This window comes from Emys orbicularis, chromosome 18, assembly GCF_028017835.1.
Source record: "Emys orbicularis isolate rEmyOrb1 chromosome 18, rEmyOrb1.hap1, whole genome shotgun sequence".
Lineage (NCBI taxonomy): Eukaryota > Metazoa > Chordata > Testudines > Emydidae > Emys > Emys orbicularis.
Genome location: NC_088700.1, coordinates 23,875,317 through 23,891,919, shown reverse-complemented (window position 1 = coordinate 23,891,919; position 16,603 = coordinate 23,875,317). Strand labels below are relative to the sequence as shown.

At 55.9% G+C, this 16,603-nt stretch overlaps 1 protein-coding gene across 1 annotated transcript; it reads left to right on the top strand.

The window, feature by feature from the left end:
* The first annotated feature begins 239 nt into the window (after positions 1-239).
* Positions 240-14,759, top strand: C8G (complement C8 gamma chain). The gene is made up of 6 exons (XM_065419004.1): positions 240-377; positions 4,459-4,598; positions 9,754-9,824; positions 12,415-12,516; positions 13,553-13,654; positions 14,626-14,759. Exons 1-6 carry the CDS (start codon positions 240-242, stop codon positions 14,757-14,759), a joined length of 687 nt encoding a protein of 228 aa, XP_065275076.1.
* The last annotated feature ends 1,844 nt before the right edge of the window (positions 14,760-16,603 follow it).

Below are 16,603 nucleotides of genomic sequence, written 5' to 3'. Positions count from 1 at the left end.
CTGGACGTTCAGGGACTCCTGGACTGCACAGCTGTTCCCCTGTGGGGGGCATAGTTGGGGGGGGAGCTTTGGTAACACAGCCCCCGCTATGCAAACAGCCTAGAGATTTGCTTCTGGTCACTTCCAATAAGAGAAGCAGAGTGGCTTAATAACCAACCAGCCCGGCCCTCCCCTCCCCCAGGGCCCCACCAACCACAGCCGGGTTCACCAAGGGGCTTAGATGGTCCTGGAGAGAGACCATGGCGTCTGCCGCACCCATCCTGCTCCTCCTGCTCCTTCTTGCTTCACTTGCTCCTGGGCAGAGGCGAAGGCGGCCCCCAGCCCCGGAGAGTGTCTTTGAGAAGATCAAAATCCAGGAGAACTTTGACCTCCAGCAGGTGAGGGAGGGACTAGGGAACGCTGGGCATCCCAGGCACTGGCACAGCTCCCCAGGGGGCCCTCTGTCCTAGAGCTGCTGACCTGCTCCATAACTTGCCAGGCAGGCGTCTGGGTTTGCCCAGCCCCAAGAGACGGGCTTGGGTGATGGCTGCTACCTTGGCCAATGTCCCAGGATTGAACCAGGGACCTCCAGAGTGAAAAGCACGAGCTGCTACTGTGCATGCTAAAGATGCCAGGCTGCTTAGAGGGGCTGAAATCTCCTCTGTGGCTGTGACCCACCGGGTACCTCAGCAGGGTGTCAGTGAAGGGTCCTGGGAGCTGAGAGTTGCTGAGCACTCAGTGGTCTGCAGTCTCACTCCAGTTTCCCCCAGTAGCCTCAGCAAAGACGCTAAGTACTCAGGGGGCCATGGGGGAGAGGGGCGTGCCGCTGGGGGGGTCTGAGGTTGGTTAGGAGGGGAGCTCACTCTGCTGCTGCTTGTGGTATGCCCATGCCCCGAGAACCCCAGCCGGGGGCCCAGGCTCCAGCACTCTTGATCCAGCACGGCATTTCTCAGGCTGGCAGCTGGGTGCACGCGCCCCTGAGGACAGACAGAGAAGGGATGTGAGCAGCGCTTTCCCCTGCCCCAGCTTCTGGCTCTCAACAGCTAGCCTGAGGCAGTCCCTGGGGAGCTCCTGTGTGATTGCTGAGGTGCCTAGAAAGCTACTGCTGGGAGATGCTATAGAAACATGGGGCCACCTCCCTGCACAAAGCCACAGGGTTTGTGCTGCAGAGCTGGGGTGGCGAAAGGGAATCCAAGCCCCCGCACGCTGCCCTGTGTCCCCTGTGATGCCCTTATGCCAGGGGCTGGCCCACCAGCCCAAGCAGTAGGCGCCAATCCTCTGGCCACACTAGGTGCCTACTCCTGGGGCATTCTGTGCCAAAACATTAACAATTCTGCACACAATATTTTAAAATTATGCACATTTTATTTGTCAAAATAACACTACATAATCACGCCAGTTTAAATTATTTTGGAAATTTATTTCAAAATACCTGTCAGCAAGTATGTCTGTAACACTACAGACACACACAAAAATTCCCCAGGAGTAGAGAGTTAAAGAAACCCCTATGACAACACCGTTCCTGTTTCTCTGCCCCCTCCCCTGGAGAGCCCAGCCATGTCCCGTCCCCCCCCCCCCCCCCCCCCCGGTCAATACACCCTCTCCCACAGAGCCCAGCTGCACGGCCCCCACGAGCCAAATACCCACGCCCCCTGCACAATGGGGCCTTGTCTCAGGGAGGGTATCAGGTGCTACTGTTATGTATGTGTCACAATATCAGATCTGTGCATTTAATTTCTATTTTGAGAAATAGGATAAATGTAGCTGAAATCTCACAAAATGTTACTTTTTTGCTCAGAATCTGGTCAGTTCTGTAATTTAAAAAATCAAACAAAAACTGCAGCATTTCAAAGAACAGACTTAGAAATGACGGTTCAGTGTCCGGTGGCATGTCTATGTGTTTTGATGCCAGAAGTGTCACTCCATGAGCACGTTCGGGGGTGGGAGGCCAAAAACCAAAATTTGGGGGCCTGTGAAGTAGCCAGGAACAAAACTATAAATACTGTTTGCAAAATGTCACCCAAAAGAATGCTGCATTTTTGCCTCGCTTTAACCTAGGGCTACCATATGTCCGGATTTCCCTGGACATGTCCGGCTTTTCGGTCTATAAATAGCCGTCCGGGGGGGATTTCTAAAAATCTAAAAATGTCTGGGATTTCCCCCCGGTCGGCTATTTATAGACAGAAAAGCCGCCGCTCGGCAGCCAAAGCCCCTTCCCGGCTCCCCCCATCCCCTGCAGCCAGCCCAGCTCCGGCCGAGCACCCCCGGCCCCAGCAGCTCCGGCCCGGCCCGGCTCGGGCCCCAGGGCGGCGGCCCCGGTTCCGGCCGAGTGCGCCGGCCCAGCCCCGGCCGAGCACCTCCGGCCCGGCCCCAAGCCCCGCAACCCCGGCCGGAGCGCAGCCCGATTCCTGGGCTCTTTAAAGCCGGCCCTGGTCAGGGGACCGGGAGGGGGGGGTTGGATGGGTCGGGAGTTCGGGGGGGGGGGCTGTCAGGGGGGCAGAGGTGTGGAGAGGGGTTGGGACAGTCAGGGACAGGGAGCAGGGGGAGTTAGATAGGTTGGGGGTTCTGGGGGGGCTGTCAGGGGGGCAGGGGTGTGGAGAGGGGTTGGGACAGTCAGGGACAGGGAGCAGGGGGGGTTAGATGGGTCTGGAGTTCTGGGGGGGCTGTCAGGGGGCAAGGGTGTGAAGAGGGGTCGAGGCAGGCAGGGAGCAGAGGGGGTTGGATGGGTCGGGAGTTCTGGGGGTACTGTCAGGGGGCGGGGAGCAGTTGGATAGGGCGTGGGAGTCCCGGGGGTCTGTCTGGGGGAGGGGGTGTGGATATGGGGCTGGAGTGTGGAGAGGGGTCGAGGCGGGCAGGGAGCAGAGGGGGTTGGATGGGTTGGGAGTTCTGGGGGTCCTGTCAGGGGGCGGGGAGCAGTTGGATAGGGCATGGGAGTCCCGGGGGTCTGTCTGGGGGTGGGGATGTGAATATGGGGTGGGGGTGTGGATAAGGGTCGGGGCAGTCAGGGGACAGGTAGGGTCCTAGGGGGGCAGTTAGGGTGGGGGGTTCTCAGGAGGGGGCAGTCAGGGGACAAGAAGCAGGGCGGCTTAGATAGGGGGTGGGGTCCTAGGGGGCAGTTAGTGGCAGGGGTCCCAGGAGGGGGCAGTCAGGGGACAAGGAGCGGGGGGTTTGGGGGTTCTGAGGGGGGCAGTCAGGGGGTGGGAAGTGGGAGGGAGTGGATGGGGCAGGGCAGGGGCGGGGCTAGAGTGGGGCTCCTCCCCCCCCAGTGTCCTCTTTTTTGCTTGTGGAAATATGGTAACCCTATGTAACCAGCATCCAATCCAGTGCTCCTTGTGTAATTCATTTGGCAGTTGGGGAAGCAGGCACTTGTTAAGCCCATGGGGACAGCACATGCGCCAAAGCTATGGTGCCCTAAAGCCGCTCCTTGTGTCTGTGTGTGGAGCTGAGCGGTGAGCCTGTATGTCAGGTGGATAGTCACCGATAAGCCCTTTTGCCACTCTCAGCCATGGGAAGGAGGGATTCCACCAGCTCCGATGCTGCAGCTCCTGCCTTTGGCTCCTCGGTCCTCGCTTCGAGACCCAGCAGCAGCACCCAGAGTTTTGCCCTTGCTGCGGGAGGGATGGGGCAAAGGTGACTGTGTCAAGGTTCCCTCCCCACTCTGAACTCTGGGGTACAGATGTGGGGACCCACATGAAAGACCCCCTAAGCTTATTTTTACCAGTTTAGGTTAAAAATACGCTGCCACCACCAAACATTTTAACCAAATATTTATGGAGAGCCACTTGGAACTCTGCCTTTCCCCAAATATCTCCCAAGTCCCTAAACCCCCTTTCCTGGGCAGGCTTGAGAATATCCCCTCACCAATTAGTCCTGGTGAACACAGATCCAAACCCTTGGATCTTAAAACAATGAAAAATCAATTAGGTTCTTAAAAGAAGAATTTTATTAAAAGAAAAGGTAAAAAATATCTCTGTAAAATCAGGATGGAAAATAACTTTACAGGGTAATCAGATTCAAAGAGCCCAGAGAAAACCCCTCTAGCCTTAGGTTCAAAGTTACAGCAACCAGAGGTAAACCCTCTAGCAAAAGGAACATTTACAAGTTGAGAAAACAAAGAAAAACCTAACACGCCTTGCCTGGCTGTTACTTACAAGTGTGAAATATGAGAGACTTGTGTAGAAAGATTTGGAGAGCATGGATTGATGTCCGGTCCCTCTTAGTCCTAAGAGCGAACACCCCCAAAAACAAACAGCACACAAACAAAAGCCTCCCCCCCAAGATTTGAAAGTATCTTGTCCCTTTATTGGTCCTTTGGGTCAGGTGTCAGCCAGGTTACCTGAGCTTCTTAACCCTTTATAGGTAAAGGATTTTGGTGCCTCTGGCCAGGAGGGATTTTATAATATTGTATACAGGAGGGTTGTTACCCTTCCCTTTCTAGTTAAGACAGACTGCATTGTGCCACCCCCGCTCCTCTTGTAGTTCTCAGGGAAGTGGTTCCTGGTTGGTGTGGCCTCCAAATGTGACTACCTAAGAGAATATAATCACCAGCTGGAAGCAACAACCATGGCGGTGTCTGCCTCGGAAGGGAAGTCGCTGGCCATCAGTACCTTCCGGAAACTGTAAGTGGCCCATTGAGGAACACGTGTTGGGCCGGGAGCCTGGGTGTTGGGCTCAGGGCCAGCTCCAGGCACCAGCCCAGCAAGCAGATGCTTGGGGTAGCCCCTGGAAGGGGGCAGCATGTCCAGCTCTTCGGCAGCAGGTCCCTCAGTCCGTGTCAGAGGGAAGGACCCGCCACCGAATTGCCGCCGTAGAGTTCGCGATCGCAGCTTTTTTTTTCTTCTTTTGCTTGGGGTGGCAAAAACTATGGAGCCGGTCCTGGTTGGGCTGGGAGGCTGAGCTGGGATCAGACTCCCTGGCCTCCCATGCTGTGTGTTTGCTGAGTCCAGCCCAGCCTGTAGGACTTGCTTTACGATCCCTGGGGCTCAGCTCCTGCAGCCCTTCCTCATATGCTCACCCCAGCGGACCAGGCCTGACTCCCCGTGTGAGAGCACCAACAGCTCAATGGTGCTGATGCCTGTCTGTGTGAGGTGCCCTGCTACCCCAGTGCCCCATCTCCAAGGCACTGGCAGCCCCACTGCAGCTTGTTCTACTTCCAGTGAGCAGCTCCCTCAGCACCCCCTAGTGTTCTCAAGTATGTACTGCATGTACGCTCAACCACTCCATTCAATTACTGCAAGACATGTGGCTACCTCCTTACCTAGCATGAGTGCCAAGCGAAAACTGTGAACTGTGCTTGAAAATAAAGCTCGTAATTAAAGCTCTTAATTCCAGTCAGCTTTTCTGAGCCTCCTGTGGGTGCTGGCAGCTCTGCAGCGAAGGGACCTCTATTGTGAAGTCAGCAGTCTGGGGGCCCCATGGCAGGGCCTGCAAACAGCTTCTGTCTGGCTCTACCCAGAAGATATTCCAGCCCAGTATGTAGGGTTCGGCCAGCCCTTGCAGTTCCCTGGCACGCAGCTCCTCATTCAAGGAAAAGAGGAACAAACTGGAAGGGAGACCGGTGAGGTTGGGAAGTGTGGCCATGATTCAGCACAACAATTAAGCACATGCTTGGCTTTAAGCACAAGGACTCAGCCCTGTTTTACAAAGCACATGCTTGACTTCAGTGGGCTCAAGCACGTGTGGCTAAGCACTGGGCTGGTTCGGGGCCCACAGCAGCAAAGCCCTCCATTAAGGCTGAAGGCCAGACGTGCGGTCACTGCTGAGCTGGTAATGCAGAGAGTGCGTTGCAGCCCGGGAGCGCTGGGCCAACGTGTTACCTGCTGCTGACCCTGCTAAAGCAAGATTTCCCCCCCACCCCCCAGGCTGCTTTGGGGTGATTAGAAATGGAGAGGAGAATCTCAGACACTTCCCAGCCCCTTTGCCTGCAGAGAGAACCTGGAATATGGAGAGAGAGAAAAAACTATCCCTGGTAGGGAGGGGACGTTGCAGCTTGGGGGCCTAACGATGCTGCCCATGTGCACGCACACACGCATTCACACCAACACACACGTGTGCACAGGCACACACATTGAAAAGCTCAGGCCCAAAGAAATTACCTCATTACCCTTCCCCCAAAGCCTCAGCCTGTTCCCGTGTGTAGTGTGGTGATGCTGCAGGCAGGCATTCGTCCCCTTCAGGCATACACCCGAAGTACAGTCCCACTGTGACGGCATCCCCGGGTGCAGCCTGGGACCGTGGGTCCGCTGTGCCTCTGAGCTCTCTCCAGCCTGGGCTGTCTCTCACAATGCCTTGCTAGTGACCAGCAGCAAGCCCCTCCAGGTGCTGTGATCACTCAGCACAACTGCATGTGGAGCCCCACCAGGGCCACCCAGAGGATTCAGGGGGCCTGGGGTCTTTGGCGGCGGGTCCCGGGGCGGAAGGACCCCCTGCTGCGGGTCTTGAGGGCACTTCGGCGGCGGGTCCTGGAGCAGAAGGACCCCCCGCTGCCGAATTGCAGCTGAAGACCCGGAGCGGAAGAAGCTCCGGGGGCCCAGGGCCCCCGGAGCGAGTGAAGGACCCCGCTCCAGGGGCCCCAAAAAAATCTCGTGGGGGCCCCTGCGGGGCCTGGGGCAAATTGCCCCACTTGCCCCCCCCGGGTAGCCCTGAGCCCCACACCCACCTAGATTGCATGAATGCTCCCAGAGCCACTCATGAATCACACAGAGAAAGGCACCAGCCAAATCCCCCCAGCTCCCAGCACTGTACCCCAGGAAAATACCATCTTGCACTGCTCAAGATGAATAGTGCAAATTTATTAATTGGTTCCCCACTTCATCAAGGGAGAGATATACACCAGCCTTTGCAAAATTGAGCAGATTTGCCACATACTTCATACAAACTCACTGGTAAAGATAAACAGTTAAACAAATGTATTGACTATAAAAGGTAGATTTTAAGTGATAGGCAAAAAGTCAGAGTTACTTACCAAAAGAAATAAAATATAAGCACGCAGTCTAAGCTCTCAAGCCTATTAGACTGGGCAACATCTAGATTAAGCAGTTTTTCTCACCCCACTGGATATTGCAGTCCTTACTATTCAGATTTGTCCCTTAAATCTGGGCCAGTCTCCTCTGTTGCAGTCTTCAGTCTTCTTCTCAGAGTCTTTGTTGCTTGCAGCATAGGTGGGGGCAGGAGAAAGGCCAATCCTGGGCCCCTGTGTTCTGTTTTATACCCTTAGCCCATGTGCTTGGAGAACACAAGTCCAAGCATGTCTGGTGAGCATTGCTGAGTCCCCAGGCAAGGTTGAGCAATTCCCTGGTGTGGCCTCATGCAGGTGAGTCATTGCATTGTAGTTCCCTTGCTGGACAATGGCTGTTGATGGTTGTTTCACACCCCACCCAGGCGTTGGTTATTTTCCTTGCTGTTGCCTCTGGGGAGCTAATATCTGGCTGATTCCCCAACTTACGGCATGTTTTAGTGACAACCATACAACACAATTCTCATAACTTCACATGCATTAATGATACACATGTATGGATAGAGAAATGACTTTCAGCAGATCATAACCTTTCCCCTGATACCTTACAAGGCCTGCTTTCTATGTAAGATCACGATTATCTACAGATGAGGAATATGGGGGGTTACAGGGTGCTCCCCCAAGGTACAGAATGTCACACCCACCCACAGGCCTTGCAGGCTGACTCTCGTCAGTGCTTTGGAGGGGGATTGCTCATTATTTCCTGTCCGCGTTCCCTTTCGTAGTGTCCCCAAACGTGCCTTTCTCTGACCTTTCCCTTTTCTTTGCATGAGCGCACAGGGCGCTGCCTCCGGGCACTTTCTGGCTCACCTTCGGTTCGGAGCTAGCGAGTCAGCCAGAGGTCAGGCAGCTGCCTGGCTTTGCATTTGGTCACTTCTAGCCCTGGGATGTTTGATGTAATGTGATAAAAACAATTGCTAAAATCCTGGGCCTACTGAGGTCAATGAGAAAACCATTGACTTCAATGGGCCCAGGACTTCGCCCAAAAGCCTATGCTCCCTAGTGACCCTGACCTCAGTGGGAGTTTAGCTCGGAACTCACTACCGTGTAGCTGTGGGATATTAATTGAGAGCCAGCTAGTGTATGACTTGCTAGGCCCTGAAACAGGATTGGTTCCCTTCTCCTAAACTGTCACCAAACACCTAGCCCAGCCCCCTTCCCCACCCCATAAGGCAGGGGCGGGCAAACTTTTTGGCCTGAGGGCCCCATCGGGTTTTGGAAATTGTATGAAGAGCCAGTTAGGGGAGGGGGGCGTGGCCCGGCCCCCACCCCCTATCTGCCCCCCCGCACTTCTCGCTCCCTGACAGCCCACCCCCAGGACTCCTGTCCCATCCAACCCCCCCTGTTCCCTGATGGCAGCCCGGGACCCCTGCCCCATCCACCACCTGCCCCGCTCCCTGTCCCCTGACCGCCCCTGGAACCCCCGCCACTGACTGCCCCCCGCCACCCCATCCAACCCCCCCTTCTTCCTGACTGCCCCCCTGGACCCCTGTCCCCATTCAACCCCCCTGTTCCCTGCCCTCTGACCACCCCGACCCCTATCCACACTCCCACCCTCTGACCACCACCCCAAACTCCCCTGCCCTCTATCCAACCCCCCCGCTCCCTGCCCCCTTACCGCGCTGCCTGGAGCCAGCTATGCCACCACGCAGCACAGAGCACCGGGTCAGGCCGGGCTCTGCAGCTGCGCTGCCCCAGGAGCTCGCAGCCCCGCCGCCCAGAGCATTGCGCCTGCAGTGGGGCGAGCTGAGGCTGCGGGGGAGGGGGAACAGCAGGGGAGGGGCCAGGGGCTAGCCTCTCGAGCCAGGAGCTCAGGGGCCAGGCAGGAGGGGCCCGTGGGCTGGATGTGGACTGCGGGCCGTAGTTTGCCCACCTCTGCCATAAGGAGTTTCAGAATTATGGCTGCTTCAGAAACCCACATTTCTTGGAACTTTCCGTTCCATGGTTTAAATGAAGGCTGCCCACAGCGTGTGGGTGATACTGAGAGGTAGGTAATACCACCTCACTGCTATCTAGCACTTGTCATCCATGGAGCTCAAAGCACTTTCCAAAGAAGGTCGGTATCATTATCCCCATTGTACAGATGGGGGAAACTGAGGCACAGAGCGGGGACGTGAGTTGCCCAGAGTCATGCAACAGGCCAGCAGCGGACCCCAGCCCAGTGCTCTACACACTTAGAAAGGTGAAACGTAACACGTCATTGCACTGCTGCCTCCATAGCCCTTGAGGCCCTTTCCCAAGGTGGGGGAGGCTTATCAGCCTCTGTTTACAGATCAGGCACATGCTCACTTTGGGTGAGTTTTAGATGTCTGATATTCGATACCTGGGTGTCTAAACCTGGGCACCCAGGATGGAGGGAACTAACTTAGAGGCCAGTGTGGCCAGATTTCAGAAGAACTCAGAGCCAGAGTTTTCAAGTGCTCAGCCCCTAGCAGCTCCCACTGTGACACAGACACATTTTCTGAAGAGTTCAGCACCCAGGTGAAACTCTGGCCCTATGTAAGTTACCCAAGCTCCCGCAGCGCTGACAGACCGCGCCCGCGCCCCCTGCATTGACCTCTCCCTGTAACACGTTTTGAATGTATAAAAATAACACCCGCAAATGAGAAATACATAAACCAGGGTAATAAAGAACACAGCAGCATGGTGCAGCCACAACACCTTTGACCTTTGATAGGTCCTCGCCAAGCGGTGGCTTTTCTCTGGCTGGATCAGAGGAATCTAACACATACACTGTCTTTCTCCCTTCACATGCACAGGGATGGAGTATGCTGGGAGATTAAGCAGCAATACCGCTCCACCAAGGCCAAGGGGCGATTCCTCCTGAAAGGTGAGTGAGGGGCTGGGGTTGGAAGAGGTTAGTGCTGGGTGTGTTTGGCGTGTTCCTAGGCAGGACTTTGAAACAACCAAGCTAGCAACAAGGCACGTGCTGTCCAGGGCCGGCTCTAGGCTTTTTGCCGCCCCAAGCAAAAAAATTTTTGCCCCACACCCCAGCCCTGGGCTCTCACCCCACCCCACCAGTGCCCTCCCCGACCCGCACCCCCTGCTGCCCCAGCCCTGGGCTCTCTCTTTCCCCCCCACCCGCACCCCCTGCTGCCCCAGCCCTGGGCTCCCCCCTACCCCATCCCACCCGCACCCCCTGCCGCCCCAGCCCTGGGCTCCCCCCACACCCCATCCCACCCGCACTCCCTGCCGCCCCAGCCCTGGGCTCTCTCTTCCCCCCCCACCCGCACTCCCTGCCGCCCCAGCCCTGGGCTCCCCCCTCACCTCCAGCCGGTCTGGCGTTGGCAGGGTCGGGGTACCTATTGGGTCCTGGGAAGTGGGCGGGCAGAAGGCCCACTGCTAAAGGATCCCCCCCTAGCCTAAGAGGAGGATCTACAGGACCTGAAACCCAACTGATTTCGGAGGACAACTAATAAAATAACGGGGACGGGAGTGCGGTCAGAGGGTCAAAAGAAGGGAACCTGACGGGGACACCGAGCAGAGAGCGCCCACTGCTCCTCGAAGGCGTCAAGGGAGCCAGTGGTCCCTGCCCAGAGGAACTCTGCCCGGATACGTGACCGGACAGAGGATCGGAAACAGGCCCCACAGTCACAGGAGTCTCCATTGGCCAGCCTCCTCTCCCTGGTTTTCTAGATGGCCGTTTTAGCCAGGGCCAGGAGGAGGTTGACCAGGAGGTCCTGTGACTTTGTGGGGCCACGGATAGGGAGTGAGTAGAGAAGGAGGTGAGGGGAAAAGTGTAGCCAGAAACGTAACAAAATATTCATGAGGAGCCGGTCGGGGTAAGCAGCGGGGCTCCCGGGCTGCGCCTCAGCCCAGGGTCCCTCCAGCCAGGGCTCCCGCCTCCAGGACCGGTGGGACCCGGGAGGGCAGAGCCGGGGGACCGCCCAGCAGGGGACTGAGGAGCCGGGGCAGGGTAGACCCAGAGGGAGCGGAGCCCCGGAGAGCGGCCGCGGGCCCCGCACGGCAGCGCCCCGCCCTCTATGGCCCCGCTGCTGCTTCTGGCCACCCTCCCGCAGTCCCTGGGCGGCTCGGGCCGCTTCGCCCAGCCCCGGCTGCAGCGCTGGGGGGCGGCCGCCCTGCGGCACCTGTAGGCGGCTCCATGTGCCCCGCGGGGCGGCCCCCAGCCCGAGTGTCCCCCACTCGGAGCCTGCCCAGCCCTGCCACAAGGTGCGGGCGCTGCTCCCCCGCAGCACGAACTACAGCGGCCCCAGGGCGCCCCCACGCACGACGCGCTGCTGCTGCCAGGGCCGGCTCTAGGCTTTTGCCGCCGGAAGAAAAAAAAAAAGATGGCCGGAATGCCGCCCCTGAAAATGTGCCGCCCCAAGCACGTGCTTGGTTTGCTGGTGCCTAGAGCCAGCCCTGGTGCTGGCTGAGCTCCGAGATCTGCCCGTTATTAGCATGGCAGGAAATATGGAGGCTGGCGAGCGTGGGGCAATTCTGCTTCGCCAAGCTGTTGTTTGTCCTTCTATTGATGTTTGCTCCTGTAGGGACCCCAGCTGGTGATCAGGGCATAGCTTGTGGATGGAGAGGCCAAGTCATTCTTCTCCCTGTGTTAATTCTCTGGCCCCCATCACCATAGTATGTGAACATCTCACAATCTGTAATGTAAGAGACAAGGTGGTAGCTTGTATTAGAACCTAAGAATGGCCATATTGGGTCAGACCAGGGGTCCATCTATCCCAGTATCCTGTCTTTTGACAATGGCCAATTCCAGGAGCTTCAGAGGAAATGAACAGAACAATCATCGAGTGATCCATCCCCTGTCATCCACTCCCAGCTTCTGGCAGTCAGAGGCTTAGGGACAGCCACAGCATGGAGTTGCGTCCCTGACCATCTTGGCTAATAGCCACTGATGGCCATATCCTCCATCCACTGATGGGCCTATCCAGACAAGCTTTCGAGCTCCACAGAGCTCTTCTTGTGAAGCTCGCAAGCTTGTCCCTTCCACCACCAGATGTTGGTTCAATAAATCACCTCCCCGACCTTCTCTCTCTCATACACTGGGACCAACACGGCTACAACAACTCTGCAACAGTCCTTCATGTATTTCTCCTCACACACCCCTGGGAGGCAGAGCAGGGCTATTACCCCATTGTACAGATGGGGAACTGAGGCACAGACAGGCTAAGGACCAGAGTTTTAAAGTACTTAGGCCCCTAACTCGTATTGCACAAGGGCACTCAGAAAGCACAGGGTGGAGCGGGGACTCAATGCCAGGTCTCCTGAGTCCTAGGCAAATGCCCTAACCACTGAACCACCTTTCTCTCCTTGGCTAGCCTTCGTTGTCTAGCTAGTGTCACTGCAGTTAGTACAGAGCCTAGCACAATGGGGCCCTGGCCCCTGATCCCTGCCCGGGGTCCCTACACACTACCATGAGACCAGTCCATAATTTGCTATCCCGTGGCTTTGGCTCCTAGGCCGTGGCAGCAACGTGGATGTGGTGGTGGGGGAGACAGACTACAGCAGCTACGCCATCCTGTACTACCAGAAGCTCCGGAAGATCTCCATCAAGCTCTATGGTGGGTGTGCAGGCTCATGGCCTTGCCATTTGCTACCCTGGGGAATTGCCTCCCCATGGCGAGGCACTGAGGCACAGTGGGGCAGGCTGTCAGACTAGGGGGGAATGTTTGGACCCAGGGGGCACTAGTGGCCCTCATGGGGTAGGGCCCAGACAAGCGCCCCAAGTTTTGTTTGCTTACAGGTTAGATTGGGGTGACTTTGCTCAGCGCCCCAGCTTGTGTCCTAGGGCATTTCCTCCAGGCTGCTCCCTCCCAGCTCAGGTCTATAGCCATGGGGTCCAGAACCAGCACTGTTTGTGCTCCGGCTGCTCCCCACACATAGGGGTGGCACTGTGCCGGAGGGATAGGGCTCTGCTGTGGGGAGGTGAGGGCAGTGGGACTTTGGGGCTGATTCTATTTCACGTGGCAGCAACGCTTCCTGGAGGCTGCACATGTCTTGGTTTGAGGCTGGGCTCAAGTGTGTGGTAGGAATCACACTTGCTCATGGGAAGGCTGAATTTGGTCTGGTGGCTCCAGACACTGGATGGATGATCATAAGACTCGGACTAGAGCTGGGCTTGAAATGCTTTTCCTGCCCCACAAACATGTTTGAAATGTTGAAAAATGGCCCCATCCAGCATAGAGATAAAAAAATCGAAATCTCGAAAATTTTCACAAACTAAACATCAGAAAAAAATGTCGACTGGGTCAATCAAAATGTTTCATTTAAATTTCAACTATTTAAAATGTGGGGTTTTTTAGTATAATTAGCTTGCATCTCTAAATGTAGAGTCGCTTTGAAACAGAGAAACTGGAATGTTTTCTTTAGAAAATATCAAAATGAAACATTTCAACAATTTCAAAACTTTTTTTTCTGAGTGGAAAATTTTGTCAAAACTGCCCCTTTCCCTGGGAAAGTTTCGGTTTCAATAAATTGGCATTTCCGACAAGAAACATTCCATGGAATGGTTCCTGACCCACTCTCCGCAGTCACTGGTGTCCTGGGGCCAAACAGAGTGCCTGCCATTGGCTTCTCTTTATTTCACCCCTCCCAAAGGACGCAGCGTCCGGGTCAGTGACGCCATCGTGGGTAAATTCGAGCAGCGCATCACAGAGATGAACATGAGCGAGGACTTCACCTACTACTTCCCCACGTATGGTGAGTCCTGGCTGTCCCGCTGCCCAGTGCAATGGGGGGGGGGGTCGTCTTCCCCTGCACCCTGGGGCACGGGCAATGTTCCTTCTAATTTTTATATCCATGTGTGGAATGAATTTTGTTATGTGCACTGATATGGAGGTGATGTGTGGCGGGGGTGGGGCCGAGGAGTTCGGAGTGTGGGAGGGGACTCAGGGATGGGGCAGAGGATTGGGGTGCAGGGGGGGTGAGGGCTCTGGCTGGGGGTGTGGGCTCTGGGGTGGGGCCAGGGATGAGGGGTTTGGGTTGTGGGATGCCCTGGGACTGCGACGGGGAGATTGGACTCCCCCCAGCCCTTTCTTGCCACAGCAGCCTGGGGCTGGGGTAGAGTATCTCTCCCTGCCACGGCAGATCGAGGGATGTGATAATTCCCCTCTATTCGGCATTGGTAAGGCCACATCTGGAGTATTGCGTCCAGTTTTGGGCCCCACACTACAGAAAGGATGTGGACAAATTGGAGAGAGTCCAGCAGAGGGCAACAAAAATGAATAGGGGGCTGGAGCACATGACTTACGAGTAGAGGCTAAGGGAACTGGGATTGTTTAGTCTGCAGAAGAGAAGAATGAGGGGGGATTTGATAGCAGCCTTCAACTACCTGAAAGGGGGTTCCAAAGAGGATGGAGCTCGGCTGTTCTCAGTGGTAGCAGATGACAGAACAAGAAGTAATGGTCTCAAGTTGCAGTGGGGGAGGAGGTTTAGGTTGGATATTAGGAAAAACTTTTTCACTAGGAGTGTGGTGAAGCACTGGAATGGGTTACCTAGGGAGGTGGTGGAATCTCCTTCCTTAGAGGTTTTTAAGGTCAGGCTTGACAAAGCCCTGGCTGGGATGATTTAGTTGGGAATTGGTCCTGCTTTGAGCAGGGGGTTGGACTAGATGACTCCTGAGGTCCCTTCCAACCCTGATATTCTATGATTCTATGTGCCCTTTGTTGCAGGGTTCTGTGAGTCCGCGGATCAATTTCATCTGCTCGATGGTGAGTTGCAACCCCCCAAGGCCCGTTGCTGCTCTACTCACCCCGGCCGGCAGGGCAAGTGCCCCCCGTGCTCCCCATCAGCCTGCAAGGCCTAGCGGGTGGGATGGTATTGTGCAGCCCCAGCTCAGCAGGGAGAGGGGGCGGGGAGAGGGCAGAGGGAAGGAAGTGGAAAAGTCTCCTTTCCATCATCTAATGCCAGCCTCAGGCAGCTCCCCCATGGACCACAAACTGCTGTCTGAGTGGACTCCCTGGGGTGAGAGGATGGGGTCAGATGGGGGGGCTCTCTGGGATGGGACGATGGGGGGCTCTCTGGGGTGGGGTCAGATATGGGGGCTCTCAAGGGATGGGGGAACAGGGGCAGTTGTGATAGAGGCTCCCTGAGGCCTAGAGGACAGGGTCAGATTAGGATGGGCTTTCTGGGGTGGGGGGATGGGAGTAGATGTGGGGCTGTCAGGGGCATGGGGGACAGGGTCAGATGGGGGGTGTGATGGGATCCCTGGGGTGTAGCCTGGGACTGTGGGACTACTGTGCCCCCTTAACTTTCTCCAGCCCGGGCGGTCTCTCACAACGCTTTGCTAGTGACCAGCAGCAAACCCCTCCAGGTGCTGTTATCTCTCAGCACAACTGCATGTGAAGCCCCACACCCAGCTAGATTGCATGAATGCTTCCAGAGCCACTCATGAATCACACAGAGAAAGGCACCAGCCAAATCCCCCCAGCTCCCAGCACTGTACCTCAGGAATATACCGTCTTGCACTGCTCAAGACGAGCAGTGCAATTTTATTAATTGGTTCACCACTTCATCAATGGAAAGTGGATATACACCAGCCTTTGTAAACCTGAGCAAACACCCTTACCAAACACTTCAGGCAAACTCACTGGTAAAGATAAACAGTTAAACACATTTATTGACTACAAAAGATAGATTTTAAGTGATTATAGGTGATAGTCAGAGTTAGTTACCAAAGGAAAAGAAAATATAAGCACGCAGTCTAAACTCTCAACCCGATTAGACTGGGCAACATCTAGATTAAGCATTTTTTTCTCAGCCCACTGGATATTGCTGTCCTTAATACACAGGTTTGTCCCTTAAACCTGGGCCAGTCTCCTCTGTTGGAGTCTTCAGTCTTCGGAGTGTCCTTGTTGCTTGCAGCATAAGTTGGGAGCAGGAGAAAGACCCAGCAGTGGGCCCCTGTGTTCTGTTTTATACTCTTAGCCCATGTGTTTGGAGAACACAAGTCCAGGCATGTCTGGTGGGCATTGCTGAGTCACAAGGTGAAGCAATACCCCTATGAGTGAGTCATTGCATTGAAATTCCTCTGCTGGACAATGGTAATGTCTTTTCAGCACCCACCCAGGCATTGATTACCTCTTTCCTTGTCATTGTCTCTGGAGATCTCGTATCTGGGCGCTTCCCAAACCCACAGCATGTTTTAGTGAAAACCATACAACACAATTCATATAATTTCATATGCATTGATTATATATAGATTTAGAGAGAACAATGGCTTTCAGCTGATACCTTACATGGCATGCTTTATATGCAAGATCACAATTATATATAAATGAGGAATATGGGGGTTACAGGACTCTCCCCCAAGCAGGGCCGTCCTTAGGCATACGCAGCATACACGGCTACATAGGGCATCTGAAAATCTGGGGCACCATTCCCCTCGCTGGCCGCGGCTGGAATCCTCTCTTCTCTAGCCCCTCCCCCACGCCGGGCCGGCGGGCTTCTCCCCGCCCCCAACCCCGCCCCCTCCCTCACTCGCTCCTCAGCCGGCTCTGGCGCCCCAGCCCCGGGGAGCCCAGAGCAGCCCGGCCGGTCACTGGCGGCGCCCCGGCCTGGCCCACCGCCGCCCAGAGCGGAGTCCCTCCCTGGACCCTGCCTGCCTGAGCCGCTTGGTCTCCGGCGGGGGACGGGACGGGGCCAGGACAG

Bases quoted from the DNA above. Each gene is read 5' to 3' on its own strand.
- C8G (XM_065419004.1), top strand. From the start codon at position 240: ATGGCGTCTGCCGCACCCATCCTGCTCCTCCTGCTCCTTCTTGCTTCA. The intron at 4,599-9,753 runs GTAAGTGGCCCA...TCACATGCACAG, and splicing joins ATCAGTACCTTCCGGAAACT to GGATGGAGTATGCTGGGAGA. The intron at 12,517-13,552 runs GTGGGTGTGCAG...CCCCTCCCAAAG, and splicing joins GATCTCCATCAAGCTCTATG to GACGCAGCGTCCGGGTCAGT.